We start from the raw sequence: 22842 nt of genomic DNA on the forward strand, positions 1-22842 counted from the left end.
GTTGTTTTGAAATCTATAATGTACTTTGGACACATTTCTGTGAAATTAGAAACTTTCTGTAAAATAACTTGCATATGTAGCTTCCACTGCATGGCTCCATTACACAACTAGAAAATAATATTTTTATAACAAAGTCAAGATCGTATGCTGCCCAGGTGGAGAGTGTACCTGGGAATGTAATAGAAAAGATTTTGAAAGTATTCATATACGTTTTTTTTTACAAACACATTTTTGTACAAGGGTGTGTGTGTCTGTTGACAAAAGATTGCCCCATTTCTTGGGGATGATTAAACAATATTTCAGGCTTAGAAAAACATGCAAATATGTTGAAAGAAAATAATCCTCTTTGCCAAAAATCAGGAGTAAAAATGAAAGTGCTGTGTGTGTGCATGTGTATCTATTGCCATAATGCAATAGAAAGGACAGTTATACTAGAACCACAAATAAAATTGGAAATCTGGATAATTAATGGCACTTGCAGTCAGTGCAAGCTGGAAATATTTCATCGTTTTTGAAAACCATATTCTGAATGTCAAATGCTCAGTGGTACTTCGCAGCATCCACTGTGCAACTCGTGGTTCAACAAAGTGTGAAGAATATCAAATTGTTATACAGAAAGGCTGATCATGAGCAGAAATGATTTTATTTTTTGTATGCACATTAAAGGCTCCTTCTTTAATCTCAAGGGCAGATTTAACAGGTGTAATAGTCTTTTCATGACTACCTGTTTTCTAAAATGGATCATTCATTGATGACAATTTTAAAAGGATTTGTTCTATCTCAACAATTTTATTATTTCCATTGAGATTTATCTTTCAGGTTTTTCTTGTGGTTTTCTTGCATTCAGTGGTGTTCCTCTGAGAGCTTTTTTTTTCCAAAGTGGAAATACATTTCAGTCCCTATAGGAAATCTTGAATATCAATTCATTTGTGTAAAAATAAGTTCATAAGACTCCTGCAGCATAAGCTTCATAGTACCAAGGCTAATGAGTTTTCTCTAATCTTACAGCTTTTCACATCTGAAAAAAAGAAAATGGCGTAACACCTGCTATCCTCCAATCTAAAGCGCTATAAGATCTTTAAATAAAAGCCATATGCTTGAGAATTTAAGAAAAAAAAATATATTTTTTTTTGGTACAGAACCACAGAATGGTTGAGGTTGGGAAGGGGCCTCTGGAGGCCATCTGGTCCAACCCCATGCTCAAGCAGGGCCTCCCACTGCAGGTTGCCGAGGTCCACGTCCAGGTGGCTTTTGAATATCTTCAAGGAGGGGGACTCCACAGCCTCTCTGGGCGAGCTGTTCCATTACTCAGGCAAATACATTTACTAAAATCAAAAGGAACATCACAAGAGAATGAATTCTTGAAATTCTATGAAATGGTATGGCTTAAAAACTGAAAAAAGCAGATAAAAATTGATGTCATCATGGAGAGTCAATATTTACTACTTTGTGTTTTTCATCTCTTTCTACCTTTCATCTTTTACACCCTTAAATTGTATCTGCATACTTTGTGAAACATTCCCAGATTTCATCAGCATCATTTTGCTTCTCATTTTGTTTCATTTTTATATTTGCATCTTCTGAAGATATATAAAATAGGATTAAAAGTATGCTCTAAGTTACTTCATAACAGCCTGTTATGAAGAGAGAACTTTCTCTCATTTTGTAAATGAAATGTTGGTTCCAGGAAGAGGAGTTAAAATGAGATGTTAGCAGTGTGTGAGCTTGGGGACTGACCTTTCACTTGAGCTTAGTTTTTGTTTGCCTACAAATGTGCTTAATGAACATGTTATCGTGGTTAGTACTTTGCTTTTCAGGATAAAGGTTCCTGCATTAGGAATTCCACTGAGTGCAGCACTAAGTAAAGTGTTGACACAAACATCGTGATTGTCATTGATTTATTAATGCCTTCTGTAATATATGCAGTGTGTTACCTTTGTGCTTTTTCTTTCATCATTAACTGCATTGCTAAACTGAGGCCACAAAAGCTTATGCTACTAAAAATTAAGTACTTGGATATTCAATTATTTTTACTTAATTTGATTTTAATGTGTATTCTGAATGAATATGCTTGTAGGCAAGCATTTTTTGAGGAAAACAAAATTATGCTAAAAACACTCAGTAAGACTTCTTTTTTTTTTTCTTTTGAGATGTAGATTAAAAATATATTTTCCAGACTCTGTTAAGCTTCAGGTTCAGAGTGTAAAATGAAAGGAAATAAGAACTGCAATCCAGGGAAAAATGCAAATTTATATTTTTTTAAATAGGAAATACGGAGCTATGTTTTGATTAGGTGCAAAATGATGTTAACAGAGGAAGAGATTCTCTAATTGCTGCTGCTGAAACTGCTGGTTTGTCATACTTGTGATTTGCTTTGTGGTAAAGTTTGAAAGCTACAATCACAGATTTTTGTTGTACTTAGCATGAATTACAGTGGAACTTCTCTGAGTAGAATTTTGAACTTTCCTGTGATTTTCCTGTTTAAACTTGAAGTTTTTACACAGGGATACATAAGCTATTTCTCATTTCAGATATGTATACCTAAACTAAAGTTGTCTTTTTTTTTTTCCGATGATTTTTTTACTGAATGTAAAACTTTCTATTTTGCTTAGCTTTGTTGAGTAGCCTTATTGCTAACTGTTGCTTTTGAAAAGAGATTCCATACTGAATATTTTTTTTTTTTTACTTGACATCTTTATTTTGCATCATCATATAATTTTCACTTAATATCTTTCCCTACATGTGTGCTTAATAGGAATCGTCTCAGACAAAGTTTTTTTAAAGGAAAGGCTTGGAATTTTGGTCTCTATTACAAGGACTAGGGTACAGACAAATTATTGGTAATCTGTGTCTATATATTCTAGGAACCTTGAAGGACTTGATTCTGAAGGTGTTATGAGTTTCCTCTCTCTGAACATTGTGGCTCTGCAAAGGCATCTCCTGCTGGATATGCTAAGCTCTGGGGTGGTTCTTTTTCATCTCTTTAAGTATCTCAATTCCCCATATATTGAATAACACTGATGATAGTCTTCTAGCATTCTGGGAATTATAAGGATATTTGAAGAATCCTTCCCTATAGAAAGCATCTGTGCTATGACATTGTTAAGTCTTTACTTAATAACTTTGTGCCTGAATGCCTAGGCTGGGAAGATTTATTTGTTGTAACTGTAGTTGGATATTTCATCCAATGCATCTATTTAATGGAAAGAGTTTGTTTAATCCTATCCTAAGATCAGTATTAAAAGAGTTAATCTGAAGAGGTGCGTTTTAGAGACAAAGATAGATTGAATCTTACTGATTAACTCAGTCTAGATACCTGTTTTTTTAAATAACAAAAGTTAGATGAAAATGCCAGCTTGAACTTGCTTGAATTTGATTAATTTGAGGTTTGTTGCTTAAGTGTACCGATTAAGACTCAATCTTCTAAGTATCTTTCATTTCTGCTCATTTCTTTAACATATATCTAAAGTTTAACATATATTCTTCCTTTCCTCTTTTCCAGCACTGTGTGGAGGAGAGGAGAGTTTCTTGTGTGCCAGTGGGATCTGCATCCCGGGGAAACTGCAGTGTAATGGCTACAATGACTGTGATGACTGGAGTGATGAGGTCCATTGCAGTAAGTTTCTTATATCCTGCAGTGCTCTCTTAAAGCACTGAATCCATTCAGGGAAGCCCAAAAGCTAAAGTAGGCTATCGGAACGGGATAAGAGCTTTGCACAGTATTTGCATATATTGACATTTGGTCTTTCTCAGTTGCCATTGTTTACCTTTGCTCACTCTTGCTGCAGATTGTATTTCAATCCATAAAAGTTTATGCTTGGAAGCAGATTTCATTAGCAGTTTAGAACTGCTAAGATTTCTGAAAGGAGCCACATGGAAATATTTTGGGGCAACTTTTTAAAAATGGGTCGGTGACATGCCAAAAAGAACACTTCTGATAATGAACTGAAAATTGTTAGGTATATCTTTTTCCTAGTCCTTGGCATTAATTTTGTAGTTTGTAATGTAAGCTAAAAAATTCAAAATTGCCTGTCAGTCCCAAGTTCCATTAGAAATGGGAAAGTAAGAAATTAGTAATGTAAGAATAAAAACATTACATGCCTTGAAAAAACAAGCATCAATGACATGAGTTAAGACTACCTTTAAAAGAAAGTGTGTCTTTAAAATGACACAGGGTTTATAGGTAGAGGATGTCTTTTATTTGATCACCTGGTAAGAGTTGGGAAGTAGGGGTGGAGAAAAACTTTTGTCAGATAAGCAGCATTTACACAGCAGAAACAGTAACAATGAAGGAGGATTTATTTGTCTGAAAGTTTCTCTGGTAAAAGATTCTTTTCTTTAGTCCATGCCCCTCTCAAATCCTGAAGTCGCTACAATTAGAGGAACATTTTCACCAAAACTTACTAAAGTATGGAAATACACCATTAAGACATTCAGGACAACATTACTGTTACCTTGTATTAGTTATTTGTATTGCCAATACTAACCCTAAAATTATGATTTGTGCACAGCAGTGTTTTATTCCTGGTTATTATGTCCGAACTTTATTTGCTTTATAGGAAAGTTTTATCTAACATAAAATTTATTTAAAAATTTGTTGTTAACTCTGGGGGATGGAGCAAAAGGAGCATATGAAACTATCAGCAGGTTTGGTTTAGAGTAAACGTACTGAAGAGGATAACTGGGTATAAGCACATGGATCAGTTCTAGGCATATTTCTGCTCCATTAATTGCTGAGGAGCTGTTTTGTCCGCATAAGGAAGGTAACCAACAAGGGTTGGGAATATAGATGGAGAAGAATATTTGGACTCTTTGCTCTAGCAAACAAACTTTTGCAACAGCTGACTGATAAGGAGCAGAAATTACCCAGAAGTACAACTATTTCTACTACTCTTGTGAAGAGCACACGAGACTCCTCACAATTTACATGATTGTTAGGAGATCCTGAGTCAATTAGAACTGTAAGGAGAGTCTTTCACAGTTACTTCACAAATGAGATTAAGAGGCTTTTAAAAATCAAATGGTCAAGTTTTATTAGAAGGTAAAGAATAATAATTAATTATTTAAAACAGAAAACTGAAAGAAACATGATAAAGCAGAATAGAAATGAAAAGGATTTACAAACAAAACTGCCTTTGCCTACTGTGGCCTTCAGGTTGGGTTCTTTATACAAGCTTGAGTCCAGCCAACTCAGGAACTCTTTTCCTCAGCCAATTCTGCTCTGTCCTCTTTTGCTCCTGGGAAGCTTCTTTTTCTATCATAAATGATTTACCTTTATGCTTTGTACGAAAATCAAACCATTCAAGTTAATCGTTATTTCTGAAGGAAATTAGTGTGGAAAAACTTAGTGAGGAGATCTTATTGTTAAGAAAGGCAGTATTTATCCTAAACCAAACTTCTGTCATTCATTTGCAGTCATTCTCATTGATTTAATTTTCTCACCTCCAGTGTGTATTCAGGTGGTCTGGCCAGGGTCTCTTGTGTTTGATAGGGAGGATGAAAAACACTTGCTTTTGTGTCTTCTTAGTGTCATTTTGGTTTCTTCTTGATTGGCAAAGAGAAGTTAATCTTCAGATAAGCATTTTACAGTCCTAGGGAGTGAGCGCTTTTTGGAAAATATTCCTGAAACTCACCTTTTTTTTTTTTTTTTTTCCCTTTCCTTGTTTCTCCAGGGTTGGTCTTGATCTTGTTTCCTTATCTTTAGGTCAAGCTGTTCTTTATCTTTTTGCTGTCAGGTCATTTAAATGAGATTACATTTACACTGCTCTGTAGCAATTAACAAATAGCATTCCTTTCACACTTGTTCTGCTCTTTCTTTTGATGTTGTCACACATACACACATTTTGTTTCATAGTTAATTCATGCTGATCTTAATATTTCTGTTACCCATCTCTACATTTCCTCCCACAATTTTGTTAAAGAAAAGACAGCTGCAGTGACAGCACAGCAGTTTGCTTGTTTGCTACTTTAGGGCTAACTCCAATGCACCTGATAGGTGCATTGATATTTGGTTTTAGTGCCCTGATCAGTTCATGATATTGGGACCACATGACGAGATGAAGCCCATTCACCTCAATACCTTTGGTCTTAAAGGTACTGCTCAGTCATGTTTGAATTATAATTTCCACGTAAAAATCTGGTTACAAATGCAAGTGTAACCAGATGCATTCCCCCTGGAACATGCAGTTTCCTGTTGAAGCTTCCCTAATCTGCAATCCCAAAATATAGGAATTCTTACATTTTTTTTAGATGCACCAATCTGAAGAGATGTCTCTGGTTTCTAGTTATGAAGATACATGCTTTAGTGAGGGACTCATCCGTCCCTGTGCAGTAGACTTCTTTTGAGCTAAATGTCCAAAACTATATGCAGAGAATCAGCTGGGAGAAATAGAGACTTCTAATGTATGATTCATCTGATCTGAAGCAGATATTGTGGACTGTATGCTTTAGAAACTAAATTATGTAGATGTCTATAAAGTTGTGTGAGGTGAATCTAACAGTTGTGCCTCCTTAGTCTTAATGTTGAAAATTATATATATTATGAAATGTACAAGCCTCTAGTTTTCATCTTTTTTACATCAATAGTTCTTGCTGGATTCTGCTTTTTAAGATTCCACATCAATAAATTGATTACTTTTCTACTCCTGGCTCTTGATATGCATTTTTCTCTTCTTTTCTGTGGTGGGTCATAAGTATTATGCAAGCAATAGTTAGGCTTTAGCAGAATCAGTCCCTCATTTTGAAAGTACAGTTTCATTTATTATGACTTAGAAATGTCACCTTTTTACACAGCTGCATCTCAAATCTGATACTTAGGCTTTCAGCATGTTGCTTATGCCATTTATTCTGTGACCTTGTGCAATGGAAGGAACCAGCTGAGGAATCAGAATTCAGGTCAGCCAGCTATCACGTAGGAAAGTGAACAGGAAAGAAGCTGTAACACTGATCTACAAATGCATAAATTATCAGTGCCGAAACCTGGAACTCTCAGAAAGATCTTAATGAGTAAGTCTGACACATAATATAGCAAATGCAACAGTCTCTCTTACATCTCTCCATCCCTCAAGAGGTTATATGATGCAGTAGTGAAATGCTGAAAGCTGGGTATGTGTGAACAGAGATCTAAGGGTTGTTGAATGCAAAAGATTGTCTAGGCTTCAAAATATACTTGGGTTTAGTGGAATATGGAATAGAAATTTGTGTTTTATCATGGCTTGTCCCATCATGAACAAAGTTTAAGTTGAGCCTGTTACAAATGCAAAGTGCTCTTTTTCTGATGGAAGTAAGTAGCTGTCTATATATTATTGCTAATACCTTAATGGAAAAGTATGTTAAGACTGTTAGACTTTCTGAAACTAGATGATCTTTAAGGTCCCTTCCAACCCAGCACGTTCTATGATTCATATTCCCTTATTCAAAGTGAATCTTATTTCTTTGAAAAGAAATCTGTATTCTTTTTCTTCACCCTGTGTGGGCCTGAGAGTTGCCATTAAGGCACATGCAAGACAAGGAAATGATCTGGGATAGCCAGCATGGCTTCACCAAGGGCAAATCACACCTGACCAGTCTCACGGCCTTCTATCATGTGACTGCATCAGTCGACAAGGGAATACCGACTGATGACACCTATCTGAACTTCTATAAGGTCTTTGACATGGTCCCACATGACATCCTGATCTCTAAATTGGTGAGAGATGGATTTAAAGGGTGGACCATTTGGTGGATAAGGAATTGGCTGGATGGCTGTACCCAGAGAGTTGTGGTCAATGGAACTGTGTCTAGGCAGAGGCTGTTAATGAATGGTGTCCCTCAGGAGTCTGTCTTGGAACCAGTGCTATTCAGTATCTTTATCAATGACATAGACAATAGGATCGAGTATGCCCTCAGCAAGTTTGCAGATGACACCAAGCTGAGTGTTGCAGTTGATACAACAGAAGGAAGGGATGCCATCCAAAGGGACCTGGACAAGCTTGAAAATTGGGTCCATGTGAATCTAATGAAGTTCAGCAAGGTGAAGTGCAAGATGCTGCACCTGGGTTAGTGCAATCCCAGACATGAGGGCCAACTGGGAGAAGAACTCATTGAGAGTTCTCACTCACAATGAGAGAACTCTCATGCGCTCCTGTGTGAGCTGATCTAGGTATTGCTGCTCCGTCAGGGGGATTGGACTAGATGATCTTACTATGAGGGTGGTGAGGTGCTGGAACAGGTTGCCCAGAGGAGCCGTGGATGCCCCATCTCTGGCAGTGTTCAAGGCCAGGCTGGATGGGGCTTTGGGCAGCCTGGTCTAGTGGGAGGTGTCCCTGCCCATGGCAGGGGCTGGAGCTGGATGGTCTTTAAGATGCCTTCCAACCCAAGCCATTCTATGACGCTGTGATTCTGTGATTTTAAGTGTCACTGCTGCAGCTGCAGAGGTATGAATGTAAACATGAATGGGGGTATGAATGGAAATTAAACAGTGAATTTAACGAGAGGAAACATCATAGTAAAAACAGCTTTTTTTCATTTGCAGGAGGAGGAATAGAAGGACAGAAACTGTCAGAGTTGTGAACTGATCAATAAGGATAAAGGTTGCCAGAGTACTTCATGCTGTTTCATATTCAAAACAAATAATGTTTAGATTTTTACTCTCAGATGGCTATTCTTCTTCTCACATGAAACTAGAACATACATATTTTAATTTAGTTTGGAGTTTTTGGTATTTACTGTTTCATGCCTTTTATTCTTTTAAAGCCAAACTAACTATTGACTACAAAACTCATGGTCTAGCCATAGTATTGTGCTTCATCCCCTGAAGCATTGTCCTACAAATTATGTTTGGACTTTCTCAGATGATGTGAAACTAGTAGAAAGCATAAATGCTTCTGTGGCAGAGGGCTTGAAGTGATGCTTGTGTTCATGTTCTAGAGCTGAGTTTGGAAAAGCCTTGAGAAACACAGCAGTTAGAGCACTCACTTAAGAGATGGAAGACTTGGCCTACATTCATGTGGAGGGTTAGAAACCCCACTGCATACCTTCTGGGAGAGTGCTGCACCTGTCGGTGTATAGTATACTTAGAAGCACATATTTCTTTCAAAGCTGGATCACCATGGAATCATGAACGCAGGAGTCTCAAGCCAAGAGCTTAACAAGTGGTAGCTTGATTCTGTTGCTTAGTGTTTGAGCATCTCAGCTGAGGGGAGAAACCTGGGTTCCAGTCCCTGTTCTCTGAGCAATTTCCGTGTGCAGTCCAGGAAAGAGCTCTTGTAAAATATCTAGGTGTCCCAGTAAAAAGGGACACAAAGAACTTCCTTGGCTGCAGTGGCATAGCTTCAATGGGAAGGAGGGATTGTCCACCCAGTTGTTATATAGCTTAGGATTCTCCCTTTGAAAGCCAGAGGCAAAGGAAAATCCTATAGGAGGGCAGTGAAACCAGGCCAGTCATTTTCCAACTGTGTATTTGTAATCAAAAGTTTTACTCACAGGACCAGGCACCACCAATTCTACTTTCTCTTCTCTCCAGTTTCCTAACTACAAAGTAGGTCCGGTTTTTTTTACTGAACCTGATATTATTTACACGTTTTAGGTATTTTCAGAAAATATTTTTCAGAGTGTTATTGCAGGCCTCAGCCACGGAAAGAAAGGCTAAACCTGGTTAGGGTTGTCAGTGCTAAGAATACCTTGATAAGAAGGCATCAGGCCGTCTTCCAAGCTCAAAACTGTGTCAGGAACAGTTAATCCTTTGAAACCACTGTAAGATCAAAAGCAGGCTCAAAAGCAGGGTCTGGGGATCTTGATTTTGCTGTTAGAAGCTTCAGCTCCACCTAATACCCACCTCAGGTGCTCAGGACTCTCCCAGTAATTTACCCCATGACACCCACAACCTTCCTTATTAACTTTGTATGTATAAAGTAATTAAATATTTTGTTCTGTACGTTAACCAGGGCACTTTCTCTTCAGCCAGTGTTAGGAAGTTAGAACTGTTTACCATATTTTTTACTTGTTTGGAAAAATATATTTCAATTATGAAAGGCAGCTGGAAAAAATAATCACTGAGATCAGAGAAATTAATGTTATTTATATGAAAATGGGTTATTCTGGCTGACTCACTAGTCTTTGACTCACAGTACTATGTCTGGATGTGGTTGATAACGTGAGTAAACAAGGTCTCTTACTTGACTAGGAAAAGCTTTACTTAAAAAATAAGATCTTAAATAATTCATGTCACTTTTGTGCACAAGCCATATGATGATGACATATAAGATGTCGATGAGGATTAATGTCTTTCTTCATAAGGTTGTTCAACTTGAATTCCAAAACAGTTGAACAGTATTTTAGCCTTGAATATGTGATCATGGTGAGATTCTGGGTATATTTTTCATTCTGGAAACAATGCAGCCGCTGATTTCCTTCCACCTTACAACATGTTCTCATTCTTAATTTCTTAGTCTTTCCAAGCAACACATCTATTACTGGAAAAGGCATTCTGTGTTTCTACCATAGACATAACCTGGGATCAAATCATCTGTGCCTTGAAATCTTCTCACGAACATCTTGGTCAGCAAGATTGAAATGACATTCTGTTTTCTCACAACTCATCTAATTCCTTGCTTATTTACCAAGTAGTAATCTGTAAGCAGAATGAAATGTTCCACTTCCTTAGTATATCTTTCATTATTCATTTCCTTCCACAGCTTGAATAAATTTTGAGCGCTGTCTTTACTGTCTCAAGAAATTTCTCCCAGATGACTGACTTGCGTTTATTAGTGTGTGGAAGATAAAAGGAGAGCAAGAGAAATCAAACATACTTTTTATGGTACAGGGATTTCAACCACCTCTTAGTATTGATCATATAGACAGAAAACAATTGATAGAAAAAAAATGTCTAAAAATTGCTTTTGATTTTTCTTTTTCTTCTGTGTTAGATTCTAATAAACTGGTACACATTGAATATTATTTCAGACCTATAAATTGTATGTTTTCTCTAGCTAATGTTGTTTAAGTCAGTAAATTCCAGTGTTCATATTTTATAAGAAACCAGCCCAATGTCATGTTAACGTTTTACAAAAATTTGTTTTGCAGACTGCAGTGATGATGTATTTCGTTGTAACACAGGAAAATGCCTCAATTATACCTTTGTATGTGATGGATATGATGACTGTGGAGACCTTAGTGATGAACAGAACTGTGGTAAATAAAAGCTTTACACTTTTCTAAAGTCTTTAAGATAGCACTATTGTCTAAGACGGTTATAATTTTCCTTAAACTACTACAAGAGTAGTATACCCTGATGTTACTCTCTTTGGGAAAAGCAAAAACAGTTCACAGTTTTTTATATGCAATTTGGAAAGCTTTAACTGTAGAGTTCTGGGTTAATCCAAACTTTGGAACTAATGGTACTTTGAAGAAATATTCTGGTTTGTAATTTGCTTTAGAATCATTCTTAGAATAATTTCATTTAGGTTGGAAATGACCTTTAGGATCATCAAGTCCAACCATCAACCTGACCAAGAAGTTTAATGGTGTTTTGTATCTATTAAACCAATATTCATAAGATAAAGGTGCAATTACAACTTCATCTAGATGTATCTCTCTTGCTTACAATGCCATTATTAAATCATGAGCAAGTTAGTTAACTCTTGATGCATGTTCTTAAATAGAACAGAACATCCCTTAACCATAAGCTATACTGTGCTTAATGCACAGTATACAGTTGGCCATTTTGTCTGCCAGGGCACACTGTTGACTTATTTTCATTTTGCCAGCGAACAAAACCCCCAGATCCCTTTCCGTCGCCTGCTCTCCAGGCTCTCATCCCCCCAGCCAATATGTATAGCCAGGACTACCCTCTCCCAGGTGCAGAATCCAGCATTTGCTCTTGTTAAGTCTCATACAGTTGGTGATTGCCCAGCACTATAATTTGTCAAGATCTCTCTGTCTACCCTCAAGGGAGCCAACAGCTCCTCCTAATTTAGTATCATCTGCAAACTTACTTAGTGTCCATTCAGTTCCTATGTCCAGATCATTTATAAAAACATTGAAAAGAACTGGTCCTAAAATTGAGCCCTGGGGGACCCCACTAGTGACTGGCCTCCAGACAGATGCACCCCACTTACTATAACCCTTTGAGCCCAATCTGTCAGCCAATTGTTCATCCATTGTATTATGTACTTGTCTAGCTGTTACGCTGGACATTTTGTCCAGAAGAATACTGTGAGAGACAGCACTAAAACTTTGCTGCAATCCAAAAAGATTACAACAACTGGCTTCCCTTGGTCAACTATGTGGGTAACCTTGTCATTAAAGGGAATTAAGTTAGTTAAGCAGGACTTTCCCCTCGTGAACCCATGTTGGCTATGACCAATGACTGCATTGTCTTTCAAGTGTTTTTCAATAACTCCCACAACAATCTTGTCCATAATTTTACCAGGCACTGAAGTGAGATTCATAGGCCTATAATTACTGGGGTCTTCTTACTTACCCTTCTTGAGAATTGGGATAGCGTTTGGCAGCTTCCAGTCGACTGGGACTTCTCCAGATTCCCAAGACCATTGAAAAATAGTTGAGAGGTCTCCAGATAACATCAGCCAGCTCTTTGAGTACCCTTGGATGAATCCCAGTGGGCGTCATAAATTTATGTGCATTCAGCTGGAGCATCAAATCCCACACAAGTTCAGAGTCGTCTGGGAGTTTATCATTTCCCCAGTCAAAGTCCTCCAACTCAGGAGTCTCAGGGCCCATTATCAGTGTTGAAGACAGAGGTGAAGAAGGCATTAAATGTCTCTGCTTTGTCTACATCCCTGTTTGTGAAGTGACTGACCTCACCAAGTAATAGACCAATGATACCTCTGATCCTCTTCTTGCTGTTAACATACTTGAAAAGCCCTTTTTGTTGTCCCCTACAGTACTGGCCAGCTTCAGCTCTAGTTGAGCCATTCCCTCAATGGCAATAGCAATATTGTCTAAGATGGTAATCATGGCAAACAGCCAATGGTGTTCAGCATCTCTATACAATGGTGAACAGCATCTCTGTAGTCCTCCTGTTGCCTGGCCTTGTTTCCGCTGTGCATACATTTCCTTTTCTGCCTAAATTCTAAAAGAAGATCCCTGCTCAGCCAAGGCAGCCTTCTGCCCTGCTTGCTTGACTTCTGAAACTTTGGAATTGTCTTCTCCTGCGCTTTTAAGAGATGACTCTTTAAAAGTGATCAGCATTGATGAATTTTTCAAAAGGTCCTTCAGAAATATCTTCAGAAGCAGATTACTAGAAGACCTCACTAAATAGTTCCTTAAGCAGCCTGAATTCTGCTCTTCCCATATCCAATGTCAAAGTTTTGGTGCAATCAAGCCTCTCCATTACATACAGTGCCACCCCTTGCCTGCCCTTGCCTGCCCTGCCTACCCCTTCTGAAAAGCCCATGACTGTCCATCACAGAACACCAGTCACAGGACTCTTCCCACCAGCTCTCACTTACACCAGTGATTTTGCAGCTCTGGGACTGAGCCAAAGCTTCTTGCTTATTCCTTATGCTGTATGCACTAGTGCAGAAACATTTCAAATGTGCTCCAGTGTACTCAGCACATTGTGGAGCAGACTGAAGGACCTTGGTAGCACCCCTTTGAGAAAAGCGTATCCCAGCAGGCACTGTCAGGCCTGGTGTTGTGTATACCATCCTGTGATTAAAACAAAACAAAACAAAACAACCCAATTCTGCCAGTGACACCGGCCTTGGAGCCACGTATAGATAAGCTGGATCTCTTTCTTCCATATTGTTCCCTGCAACTGGAAGGACAAAGGAAAATACTACCTGTGCTCCTGATCCCTTAACCAATCAACTCAAGACCCTGAAGGGACTGAAATCTCTTTTGAACTTATTCAAGATGTTATGGTTACTTTTTTTGCTAGCTTGACCGAATTTGACTGAGACTAAAGTAAATCATAAGAGGGATTACACTTGTGATGCCAACAGTTTCACAACTGAATTGTTTTTACGTTAGCTTCATTGAAAACTTGCATGTTTTGATGATTCAATTCTGTTTCTTTCAAATTCTGTTTTCAATTGACTTTGTAAATTCTGCCTTACTATATTTGTCCTGCCTGTATTTGTTTTCATAGAAGAAAAATGAAGTTTTGCCATAAAAAAGAATTATCATCTTGTGCAAATATTTGGAAACTCTGAAAGCCTTATTTTTTTTTCTAACTTTTCCTCCTAGTATAGTACCCGAGAATAATTGTTAACTTTAAAATGATTTTTTAAAAGTTAAAATATTATTTTTCACATTTTTTCTTTTGCTTTTTAAAGAAAACACACAGAGAATTTCAAGACTAAAAATCAGAACATATTTTTTTTCAGAGATTTATTTTACGTTTCTTCTCCAAATAAAAAATACTCAAAGGTTTTTCATTACTTTCAGTTGGTGTTAGTCGTTTTGTGTTTTCTTTCATAAACTTGCTTTCCTGAAAGACTTTGCTTAATCTGACTCCTAGCATTCCTATGTTGAGATAAATTTTCTATATAAAATTAAAGATCTAACATTTTGTACAGACTATAAAAGAGTTTCAGAGCAGATTTGGCAGACTGGACTGGGTCTATGTTCCCTATCTATTTTGATGTAAAGTCAGACAGAATTGGCTTAACTGGCTGAAGAAGACTGTATAAATGAACCCAGCTGATTTGGCCCTGAGTGGGAGGGAGTGAATTAATCACAGACTAGAGCAGCTGTTCCTGGAGTTAATGCTGGACCATGGTACAAATCTTTTTCCCTACCAATTTATCTGTATTTGCAAGACATTTTGAACTTGTATAATTTATGAACACACTGTAATTTACAATACTTTATGTGTATGGCCAAGCCATGGGGTTTACCTTTATCCTTAAATATTACCATTCAGGCACTTTGTGAACAATTCATTAAGTATGTCTCCATGGCAAACTGCAGACAAGCACGAACTTACTCTGCTCATGCTCCAAGCATATTAAAAATTTAGTGATCAAGGCTAGCATGGTGACATTAGTAAAATAATATACTAGTACAGTCAGAGCCATGTTAACCATGTTTATTAAGCTTCCACCAGGTTCTGAGTGGAGGCAGTTACTTCTGCTTGTAATATATGTTGTGAGCATTTCCTTCTTGACCTATGCTAGATTTTTATAACATTTTTGAAATCCTAACTGTCAGTGTGGTCCACGCTTTATGCTTCATGCTTAGTATAGCTGTGAATCAGATTGGAGAGAAATGGAAATGTCAGAAATCATCAACCCACACCCTCCTTCTCCTCCCACTACTAATCCTTTAAGAAACGCTACACCGAAGCTAAAGTGCAGGTATAGTTAGATAATTATTACTCCCTTAAGCCTGTCAAACATTTTCAACTATGTGTATTTCCTTTACACAGCCTACTCAGTAGAATGCTTTTCTTTATTTGTGGAAGCATTTGGGTAGAAGGAACAAGAAGATTGGAATACTTTCTTTTTAGATCATTCTTATGGAAAATTCTGTGTGTATGCAAAAACATAGCAGTTTTTGAGTAAGTGCCAAATATTAATTGAAAACTTTTTTTTTTTTAACTTTTTTGTTAAAAAAATAAATGTAAGGAATGATTTTCTTCGGTGGCAACTGAAAACACTGGATAACTGAAAATCTTCTCATGAGATGGGAAACCAGAAGATGTTTTAATCCACTTGATAAATCTTAGAATCTTGTTTACTTGCAAATGGAAACATCTGTGCACCTGAGAGATAGAATTAATGCATCACTATCTAAGTAGAAATCACTAAGTAGAATTCAGAACATGTGTAACCGCTATCCGCTCCCAAAATCAGCAGGTATATAAAAAAGCTTATTGTAATTTACTAATACATAATGGCTAAGTAGTAAGAATGATCAGTTTATAGGCATAGCACAACTGATCATTAATAGAAATTATACATTTGGTAGTTTTTTATCCAGCTGTGTTGTTTGTTTGTGTGCTTCTTTTGGACTTACTTTTACATTGTATTTAGATTGTAATCCATTGACACACCATCAATGTGGAGATGGGAGATGTATAACAGCTGATTGGGTATGTGATGGTGACCATGACTGTATAGACAAATCAGATGAAATCAATTGCTGTAAGTTCCCTTAATCTCTAAATGTTTTTTTTTTCTTTCTTTAAGAATCAAAACCAAAATTTAAGATAAGAAGTACACATACATACTGCTTGTAAAGCAAAATCATAAGCTCATTTGATTTCAGAAGTTTGCAATTAGCAGATGTTCCTTGTGGTTGTAGCAAATTAAATGTTTGTTGTCATTGTTGAGAAGTACCAACGCTGGTCTGTGTTTCAGTCTTTTGTTAATAGCAGATTAGCTTTCTGTTAATTGTAGTGTTTCTGTTAAAGTGTGATGAATGAATGTATATACCCTCTTAAACCGTAGGCATTTGGAGTTTGTGACAGCTTTCTGATGCGTTTGTATGCTACTTATCACACCTTGTTAGGGTTTGGACTTCTGTCTGTTTCAACAGTGATGATGTATACTTGCACTAGAACTACACTAGAATAATGGTTGAAATTGCAAAATCTATCATGCAGCTTTGATTCTAGTATCTTGCTGCCTTTTAGTGCCTGATCTTGCAACTGCTATCCTACAATTCCCCCTGAAATTTAAGAACGTAATCTAAATAAGGGAATGTAAACATGTGGGCAAAGAAAAGGTGACAGAATTTTTATGAGTGTAACTTTTTTCTTTTCCTTGAAAACAGCTGAACCTTCATCTCAGCCTGCTACTAATACCTGACATATACAGTTTCAGTCCTTGCAGTTAAAGATCAGCACAGCTGTAGGCTATTGAATGCATATTTTACATATAATGAAGAATGTCTTGTGACCTTCAGTACTAAGCAGTGTTATCAGCTTCTCCTAAAATAACTTCATTATGATGCTCAAAAATAACTGAGACCTTTATTAACCAACATTGATGAAGATATCATTTTTTCCCCAGCTTGTCATAGTCAGGGTCTGGTAGAGTGCAAAAATGGACAATGCATTCCTAGTGCATTCCAGTGTGATGGAGATAATGACTGTAAAGATGGAAGTGATGAAGAAAACTGCAGTGAAAGTAAGAAAATTTTGCATTTTACTCTTCTTACAGAACTTACCATTGACTGCTTTATTCTGAAGTGCCTTTAGCTAAAACTGTTTGTCAAATAGACGTGCCTTGCTTTTCAAATAACACTTGCTAAGGCTGGCAGGTCTTTGCATTCACAAAGGAAATTGTAAGGCGAGTTTTACTAGTCCTTAAAAAAAAGTTGGAGAAATGGAGGTGATATTTACCATAGCATTGGGTTATCTGACTGATCAGCTGTTACTTGAAATAAATAAATACATACTTACATTGTCTACAGTGTTAGAGACTGCTGTTATAGGAATTGGTGTCATCTGAGGAGAAATTTTCTCAAGAAAATGCTGTTTGCATAAGAACTTGTGAGTCATAGAAAAGAGGTTTTTGTAAGTTAACTGATTATTTAGTGTGACTGAAAGAAAGCATGTGAGAATGTAAGTTTTCACAGCTACTTTACTAGTTGTCTTACGATGGATTGTGTGTGGGGAAAAAAAAGGAAACCAAGAATTTCGTGAACCCCAGACCATGTTTTTCCAAATACGTTTGTCCTGAAATAGACTTGATTGTCATGTTTTCAACATTTGAAGGTTTTTCATATATAATTCTTTTGCTTCTGGTGAAGGACAGGTTCAGATCGCAGCCTTTCAGTGAGAGAATTTTTCAAGTATTTCTATAATGACTGCTATTTTTAAGAAACATAAAGGAATTCAGTTCATTTAGAAAACTCTAGTGCTGTCAGACACAGTGGTTATAGGACAATGTATTCAAAAGATACATACATGGTGTGATTACATAAGCCTCCTTTCCTTAGGAAAGTTCTTTGGATCTTCTTACTCCAGTTTAAACATCTGCATTCCAAAAGAAGTTGAAACATAAATTACCATCATTCTTCTCTGCAATTAATGAAGTTGTTGAAAAAAAGGTCTTTCAGGGAATTTCTTTCAGAACTGACTGTCACAATCTAAAAACTGAGGACGAAGTTTTGTCTTTATTTCTGACCACCTAATCTCACAAACTGCTTGGAATAATTTTCCTTCCTTCCTGAGGCCCATCCACAGTTTTATTCTATGAATTCTATGACCCTCTGTTTCTCTTGGCTGATAATGAAGTGTTCATTTTTAATGTGAAAGAAATGAGGAAGGAGAATGAGATAAATTGGAAAGTAAAAAACTATTCAGAGCATTCTAGAAGCAGCCATTTCATTTTAAAAATTCATGCAATGTAAGATTCTTAAATTTATTTATCCCTACTAAAAGAGAATTTCATTGGCACTGTGATGCATGAGGGGTAGAAACCAGTAATGCGTTTCTCACTGCCTTTTGTCTCTATGAATACTGAAGAAATATTTTTAAAAGATCTTTTTTTTTTTTTTTTTTTTGGGGGGGGGATATAATGAACAGATGCAAATTGAAGGATACTAAATGCAGAGGAGTAGGAAGGGGTGATAATTATGTTGACAATGATCTCACTATATACTAAAGGAATTTTCCAGTTAGCATTAAACTGCAAAACACTTAGCATTAAACTGCAAAAATTTTTAACACAAAAATTTGGCTTGTTTATTATTCATCCTCTCAAAATGAAAAACCCCTTTCTAATATTTTGCAATATTCCATAAGCAGAAATCTTCCTTTCAGCAACTGTATCCTGTTTGTTCCAAAATTACCTGAGAATATGTAGACAGAATTTGGACTTCATTTTGGTTATGCCTCTTTAGTTCCTTGCACAGTTCTTGAAAAGGAAGACAGAATTCCAGCTTGTAACTTTCTTTTGTATTTCTTGTGTATATGTGTAGCTGATTTCAACAAGTACAGAAAATGTCATAGGACGTACACTAAGTACAAAGACTTCTCTGCTCTGCAAGGTAAAATATTTGAATATGCTTAGCAGAGGCAGCAAAGTTAGGGCTAAAGTAATCTGAGACAGGGTAGAGTGTGGTTATAGAAGTTCAGTATTGTCTATGTTAGGATCAGAATAATCTACAGGGAGTTTTAAGGAGTTGCGAAGCTCTTCCACTGCAGGATAAGAAAGAGATGGAGCAAAATTGAAAAAAGAATTTTAATGTGAAGACTCGTGATAGCTTTAGAAGTCAAAAAGTTGTTCCTACCTTTCCAGTTTGATTTTGCAATCAAAAGCTCCTGTAAAATAGGATGGTCAAATACTGCAACAAAAGAAAATATCTGCATTGCTTCAATAGATACCATGTATGAAGGGAAGTAAACACACATAATTAGGAAAAATATGGCTACATCTTCATTAGTTCTTTGGAACAAGGTCCTTGTTTCTTCAGCATCTTTTGTATGCCCAATATAAGGATGTCATGACTGACTGATCAATGTTCGTGGACAGTACTGCAATAAAAATAAATTAAATATTAAAAATAAAATAAATAATTTCAATAAATAATTTAAAATAAATAATTTCAAATAGGATGAGATGATAAAATACAAACTATTCAGTCTCTGTGTACAGGAATAATAAATTAAATTACTAATTTTGCAAAAGTCGTGTGAAAGAGAGAATTTAACTGTTTGGAAGGAAGTTAGTACCACTATGAGAAAGACAAAAGGTCAGAGGTTTGTCAAAGAAACTAGCTATCCAGGTAATCTGTTCATAAACTTTTTGATGAAGTGCTGTTTTTGGTTATTCTAACATCCATCTTCAAGATCATAGAGTTTGGGGAGGGTGCGTGTGTGTTGTTTTTTGTTTTTTCACTAACCAAAGATGGGCAATAAAGCTTCAGCTCTGACAAACGTTTAGGATAGTTTTTATTGTCCACCAAAACAATCCTGAAATGAGAAGCAGATCAGCTGTATGGCACTGGAGGATAATTCCCAGAGGATATTCTCTTTTAACTAGGATCTTATTCCCTTTGAAATCCAATTTCTGTGACTTTTCATACTCTGCCACAGGCAAGATCATGGTAGATGGCTTTCAGAGATTCATAGTTCTTCAGGGTTTGGGAATATAAATTCTCATATTAAGCAGAGGGGCAAAGAAGTGACATCTGGACATTTCTGCACGCTTTTCTTCCTTACAACACTTCTTTACTGTACTAGAAATGCTGTAGGGTACTTATTCAATTATGTAAAGGAAATAACAAATTGTTATGAGTCTCTCTGTATTTTCTCATCGCCACAGTCATTTTTATTAGTCTGGTACATCAGAATAGTAAATTTCTATTTTCCTCAGGTCAAACCCTCTGTCAGGAGGGAGACCAGAGATGTACTTCCTGTCCTGATACCTGTGGAACTTCTCTCTGTGAAATGAGAAACAGCCAGATAAACTGCAGTAAGTAGGTCACATGCTTCATACTATCACTCTTCTAGGGTGTTTTAGAGTGCAATGAAGATGCAGGGTAGGACCGAGTAATACTTTCATTTACTATTTAATGCCATATGTATAATGGTTAACTGTTTAAAAGGGCAAGGCATCATGCGTAAATCTCGATTATAGGTGTACTAAGAGATAATATTTGACATTGAGATATTTTTGCCTTCTGTGAATTTTTGATATGTTCTTAATGAATGTTTACATTTACACTTTTTGTTAATATTAAATCAAGTTCACGGTTTACATAAAGTAAACAACAAAGTGTAAGTGTAAGCTAATGATTTATTTTAAAAAATACAAGAAAGCATGACACTGTGTTTAGTGGTCTGGAGAAGTTTCATCCCTTTTCCCAGGGAAGAATTCTGATATTCAATCTGGCTAAACTAGTTATTCTTCTGACCAATATGTATTGTAGGGGATCAGGATCTTCCATGCTGTGTATCATCTTCCTTTCTATGTCCTGTGCTATACCGCTCTATGCAAACCTACTGTACCCACTGTGCACTTACTTCTGAGCGTGCAATGCAGCACTATGAACAGATACTCAAGAGAAGTCAATTTTACTTGGTTTTGACACTGGGGCAGAACTGTATTCAGAATGATTTATGAATTAAAACTTGGTGATATATTAATAGAGTCAGCAGTTCAAGATACCTCACCACATGGGCAGAGCAAGCTTGCCTTTGCTTATATGTGAATGGGTAGACATATCCTATAATTACTTTGTTGACCTGAGCAATACCTACTGGAAGGTTTGTTTTGGTACTACTAGATTGTTTGGATAATATTACCATGTTGCTGTATTACATTAGGTAGAATCCTAGAGTGGATTAGGTTGGAATGGACATGTGGAGGTCAACTTGTCAAAACTCCTGATCAAAGCAGTGCCAACTAGATAATATTGCCCAGGACATGTGCTGTTGAATTTTGAGCATCTCCAAAGACAGAGATTCCACAGTCTTCCTGATCAACCTTTTAGAGCATTAGGCCTTCCTCATGGTAAAAACCTCTTTCCTTATGTTAAACTGGAATTTGATGGGTTCCAGCTTGTGCCTTTCACCTCTCATCTCACCTGTCTACTTCTAATAGTCTGGCTCCACCTTCTTTGCACCATCCCATTAGGTAATTGTTAACAGCAATGAGATCTCCCTTTAGCCTTCTCTTTTTATGGCTGAACAAACCCTATTTTCATAGCCTCTGCCTGTATATCATATGTTCAAGTCCCCCAGCCTTCTCAGTGGCCCTCTACTGGCCTTATTCCAGTATGTCAATCTTTTTTATGAATCAGGGAGCCAAAAAACACAGTTCTCCAGGTATGCTCTCCCCAGTGCTGAATAAACGGGAATCACAGTCATATATCTTGTCATAGACAGCAATCAGGATTATCAGGCATGATTTTCCCATTAGAAATTCATGCCGGTTGTTCCAAGCCACCTTTATTTCTTCATGTGCAGATGTCTTCTGGAAGGGTTTTGCTCCATAATCTTTCTGGAGACTGAAGTTAGCCTGAGTGGACTGTAGTTCTGTGGATCCTTTACTTGCCATTGTTAAAGATGGATATTATGTTTGCCTTCTTTCAGTAATGAGATTCCATGACCTTTCTAAGATGATAAAAAGCAGCCTTCCAATGAGGTTAGACAGTGAAAACATAGACAGAAAAGATATTGAGTACCTTAGCCATGGCCCTGGTCACTAGGTCCCCCGCCCCACTGAGCAGCAGACCAATATTTTTCCTACCTATCCTTTTGCTGTCAGTGTACTTACAAGAGCTCTTCTTGCTCAGTAGTTTCATTGCTTTGGCTGAGCTCCAAACTCCATCCTTGTATGCCTTGGAAATGTCTCTCCATTCCTCTTCAATTCTTTATTGCCTTTTCTGTGTTTTTTTTTTTTTTTTTTTTTTTTTTGATATCATTCAGGAGATCGATGTTCAGCTATGCTGGCTTTTTCTGCCCCACTTGCTTCACATTGGAATGGGCTCTTGTGTTCTGAGGAGGCCCTCCTTTAAGATTAAACCACTGTCCTTCAAGCAGATATCAGTATAGCTGAAACTCCCCACAAGTTCCAGGGACTGCAATATCATGAAGCATCTTCCAGCTACCTAAGGATGATTTCATCTACCTTCTCCCATTTTTGCTAAGGTGGTCTGCAGCAAGTGCCTACTATTGACATCACTTGTGTTGCTCTTGTGTTGCTCTGTGCTCTGATCCATATCCTTAACCAAATCATCTAAGTGAGACAGAACCTTCCAAAGTGATTGAGATAGATATATTTATTTATTTATCTTGCCTGTTTTCCTTCAACAAATATTTAGAAAGGGTTATGAAATGGGAAGGGAGGTATCCATATACGACAAAATTAATAACAACCCACTTCATTTTTATTTTTTTTAAACAAACTTTTAATAAAAGGTTAATCATTTAATTTTTCT

At 36.9% G+C, this 22842-nt stretch overlaps 1 protein-coding gene across 1 annotated transcript in view; it reads left to right on the top strand.

The window, feature by feature from the left end:
* CORIN (corin, serine peptidase) overlaps nt 1-22842 on the top strand; it is a 136991-nt gene that overhangs the window by 67848 nt on the left and 46301 nt on the right. The window contains 5 exon segments of the mRNA XM_040554938.1: nt 3503-3616; nt 11062-11169; nt 15981-16091; nt 16962-17078; nt 20274-20372. Coding sequence (XP_040410872.1) covers nt 3503-3616; nt 11062-11169; nt 15981-16091; nt 16962-17078; nt 20274-20372 — 549 coding nt within the window.

This window comes from Cygnus olor, chromosome 4 (assembly GCF_009769625.2).
Source record: "Cygnus olor isolate bCygOlo1 chromosome 4, bCygOlo1.pri.v2, whole genome shotgun sequence".
Taxonomy (NCBI): Eukaryota; Metazoa; Chordata; class Aves; order Anseriformes; family Anatidae; genus Cygnus; species Cygnus olor.